The sequence below is a fragment of the Ursus maritimus genome, unplaced genomic scaffold (assembly GCF_017311325.1).
Source record: "Ursus maritimus isolate PB19 unplaced genomic scaffold, ASM1731132v1 scaffold_2, whole genome shotgun sequence".
Taxonomy (NCBI): domain Eukaryota; kingdom Metazoa; phylum Chordata; class Mammalia; order Carnivora; family Ursidae; genus Ursus; species Ursus maritimus.
Window position 1 is genome coordinate 5,633,133 of NW_024424452.1, and position 4,056 is coordinate 5,637,188.

Consider the following 4,056-nt stretch of genomic DNA (forward strand, 5'->3'; position numbering starts at 1 on the left):
ATGTATCTACTTTTTCTCTGTTGTTGTTTGTGATTTTGGTGTCCTATCTAAGAAACTCTGCCTAACCCAAGGTCACAAAGATTTACCCACAGGAGTTCATCTAAGAGTTCTACAATTTTAGTTCATATTTAGATCTACATTTCATTTTTAGTTAATTTTTGGATATAGTGTAAGAAAGGGTTCCAACCTCATCCTTCAGGCTGTGGATATCTAGTTGCCCCAGCACCATTTGTTGAGAAGATGATTCTTTCCCTCATTTGAATTGTCTTGGTGCCCTTGTCAAAAATCAGCTGACTAGAAATGTAAGGGTTTATTTCCAGACTTTCGATTCTATTCAGTTGATCTCTATGTCTATCCTACCCCTGCCCTGCTACACTGCCTTGATTCCTATAGCTCTATAGTAAGTTTTTGGAAACTGGGAAGTGTAAGTCCTTTGACCTTTTCAAGACTGTTTTTGCCTTGTATTTTCCATACCAATTTTAGGATTTGCTTGTTAATTTATGTAGGAAAAGCATCTGGAATTTTGATAAGGGTTTTATTGAATCTGTAGATTAATTTGGGAAGCATTACTATTTTAACAATGTTAACTCTTCTGATCCATGAACATGGAATGTCCTCCCATTTTTCTAGGTCTTTCATTTCTTTAAGCAATGTTTTGTAGTTTTCAAAGTGTAAGTTTTACACTTCCTTTTTTAAAGATTTTATTTATTTATTTAATTTTTTAATTTAAGAGAGCGAGAGCTCGAGCGGGGGCAGGGGCAGAGGGAGAGAATCTCAAGCAGAGTCCGTGCTGAGCACGGAGCCCAACTCAGGGCTCCATCTCATGACCCTGAAACCATGACCTGAGCTGAAATCAAGGGTCGGATGCTTAACTGACTGAGCCAACCAGGCACCCTTACACTTCTTTTGTTAAACTTATTCCTAAGTATTTTTTTATGCTGTTATAAATTGAACTGTGTTCTTATTTTCATTTTCCGATTGTTCATTGAGAGTGTACAGAAACATAATTGATTTTTGTATATTTATCTGGTTACCTCGTTATCAGATTGAGGAAATTCCCTTCTATTCCTAGTTTATCAAGTATCATTATCATGAATGTGTTAGATTTTGTCAAATGATTTTCTGTGTCTATTGAGATGATCATGGGTTGTTTGGTCCTTTGTTCTGTTGATTTGGTGTATTACAATGATTGACTTCTGTATTTTGAATCAGCCTTGCACTCCTGAGATAAATTCCACTTAGTCATGGTGTATAATCCTTTTTATTATTGATGGATTCATTCTGCTAGTATTTTGTTGATGACTCTCACGTCTATATCATAAGGAACATTGATGTGTTGTTTTCTTGTGATGTCTCTGACTGGTTTTGATAACTGGGCTATAACTGACCCTACAGAAGAAACTGGGAAGTGTTCCTTCATTGTCTATTTTTGGAAGAGTTTATGAAGAATTGGTATTAATTTTTCTTTGACTGTTTAGTAGCATTTGCCATGGAGGCCGACTACGTCTGAACTTTGTTTTGTGGGAAGTTTTGAAATTGCTAATCTAATCTCTTTTTATAGGATCTTCCAGTTTCTTTTCTGAATGTTATTTCCTTATGGTTTCTATTCCTTCATCTCTGTAATCATTTACAATATTATTTTACAGTCTCTCCCAGATAGTTCTGTGTAGTTTCTGTTTGTTTTATTTTGTCTGGTTTGGTTATTTATCATTTCATTTAGCCACGATTGTGTTTGCTGATTCTCTATCACGGTAAATCACAACATTTCCTTATCTGTTTTGGGAATTTCTTGTTGTTGTTGTTCAAGGTTTATTGAAAATATCACAGCACAGCAGGAAGATTCAAACAGCTCCCCATGGTGTTTTGGAATTCATCCCAACTGTAGGCTGAGTGACCTGCAGGTTGGACAGACTGCCAAAGTCCAAGAGTTTCAACTTTTCCTTAGTATCAGGATTGACTTCAATGATCCCCTGACCCAGGATGCAGACCTCAGCAACAGAATCATCTCTCCTTTCTCTCTCCTCCTCCTGCAGATTGATGGAGATACCACTCACCGGGCCCCTCTCAATCACCTTCATCAGATGTGTGACGTAGGCTGTGATCTTGCTCAGAATAATGGTGATCTCCTTGCACACGCACTTGTTGGTGTGGGAGTCATTCTCTAGGCACATGGAGTATTTCTCAGTGGTGACCCGGGCTGCCTTCTTCATGGTGTTGGTGTGAACGCAGCCCATGGTGGTGGGCCTGGTAATTATCATGAGGTCATCTTTAGTGATGATCCACTTGGTCTACAAAAACCTCCTGTGGCCTGGGTTATAAAGTGTTCCTCCAGAAAAGCTTTGCATTTGCTCCTGCCAGGAATTCCAAAAAGATGACCAAGAGTGGGGTGCATTTGACTCGACATCAGCTCAGGTCTTGATCTCAAGGCCCTACTTCAGGAAAAAAAAAAAAAAAGATTACTGAGGAAGAGAATAAAATTCAGACTTTGCACCTGCCCCATGTCACACACTTGGTGGGTTAACTTCTCTTGGGATGATATTTTTTTTCTACCAAATACCCCAATGAAGCCAAATTCTTCTGTCCTCCTCCTACGCAAAAAGTACTTTCTAGTGCCCTTCTTACTGGCACGCAGTCTCCTGAGGGCCCCACCAGTGCAAATGGGTCTTAATGTCTACTCTCCATCTTGTACAGGTCACAGGTCCTTATACAAGTGGAACTTAAAATATTTCAACCTCTGTCCATTTGGGCCCATCTCCAGCTCCAGCACTCCCAACCCCACCCCCAACAGCCACCATATCATCTGTCCCCGGGGGCTTGTTTTGCTTCCCTTTGTGTTTTTGGCATCTGGTGTTTCCTTTTTTTTCCCCCAAACTCAGCTGTGTGTTAAAATATTTTTGTTACATTTTATATGTACTTTCAAGTATTTATAACTGGAGGAATTCTGGGTTGTACAGTCTGCCAGAGCGTGAAAGGGCCTTTGTAGCCTCCATTTGAAACTGCTTATGGAGCGATAAGTACGGGCCTAGGAGGCTGAGGATCACGTTCCAGTTTGCCCGTCTCCGTATGTAGGACCAGGCACGGCATTTTCCACTTCTTGGTCTCAGTTTCTTCACCTCCGAAATAGGGTGGTTGGTCTTCAAGTTACTCTCAGTTCTAAAATTCTCTGATTTTTTTTTTTTTCTTCTGTCCACAGCACTCATTCTCAAGCCTTGTTCTCTCGGTGCAGGTTGACCTCTGAGGAGAGGCTGTTTGCCAGAGGCCAAGATAACCTGAACATTCTTTACTTTTCCAAGGGTAGAAAGGGAGAGACACTTGTCTGTTGTCCTGAAAACCCCTCAGTGATTTGTCTTCATGGGGGAAATGGCTCCATTTGTGGAAGTGGGTCTGCCTGGCCTGCTTTCATTTGCCTTGTCTTTTATTTTTTCCGCAGGAAGGCATCAGCAGGGAAAGTTCCAGATTTTCTTTTCCTGAGCAGCTTTGTTTTCTGTATTTAACAAACGCCAAGCATTGACCACATCTGCGAATTTCCCCTTTGTAAGACTTACACTCTTGCACCGTGTGCCCAATAGTTCATCTTGATAGACAAGCGCAGTGAGTTCTGGAGCAATTTTACCTGGAGTTGGGGTTTTTTTCTGGAAGGAAAGATTTGGAGAAAGACACTCTGAAGTGCTTTTACAGACATCTGTGGAGCCAAATAGACAATTCTCACGTCCTTCCCTGTGGCAGCGGTCACAGCAGCGGAGCCAGAAGGAACACGGGATTGTCAGGCAATTCCCCCAAAGTGAACAGCAGGGGGTGCTGAGAGGGTGGAACGTAATGGAATATTCTTTTCCAGTAGGACAATTTGTCTTTCAACACTTTCTCTTTCCAAGAGAGCAAAGGCCTGTCTCTGATGAACTTTTTTGTCTATACCTCCTCCTTATTATGCACCCATGTTTGTGTTCATGGACGTGCCAGGTGCCCCCTCACCTCAGGGCCCCTTCAAGCTTGGGCCCTGGCATTTCCACTGAATTTGTTTCCAGAACAGTTCAGACCATCTGTAACCTTTCTATCATT

At 41.3% G+C, this 4,056-nt stretch overlaps 1 protein-coding gene across 1 annotated transcript; it reads right to left on the reverse strand.

Annotated features, from left to right (window-relative positions):
• Positions 1–1,739: 1,739 nt before the first annotated feature.
• LOC103669980 (40S ribosomal protein S17-like) lies at positions 1,740–2,763 on the reverse strand. The gene has a single exon (XM_008698352.2). The coding sequence runs from the start codon at positions 2,256–2,258 to the stop codon at positions 1,842–1,844; it is 417 nt and encodes a 138-aa protein (XP_008696574.1). The 5' UTR covers positions 2,259–2,763; the 3' UTR covers positions 1,740–1,841.
• Between the last annotated feature and the right edge of the window lie 1,293 nt (positions 2,764–4,056).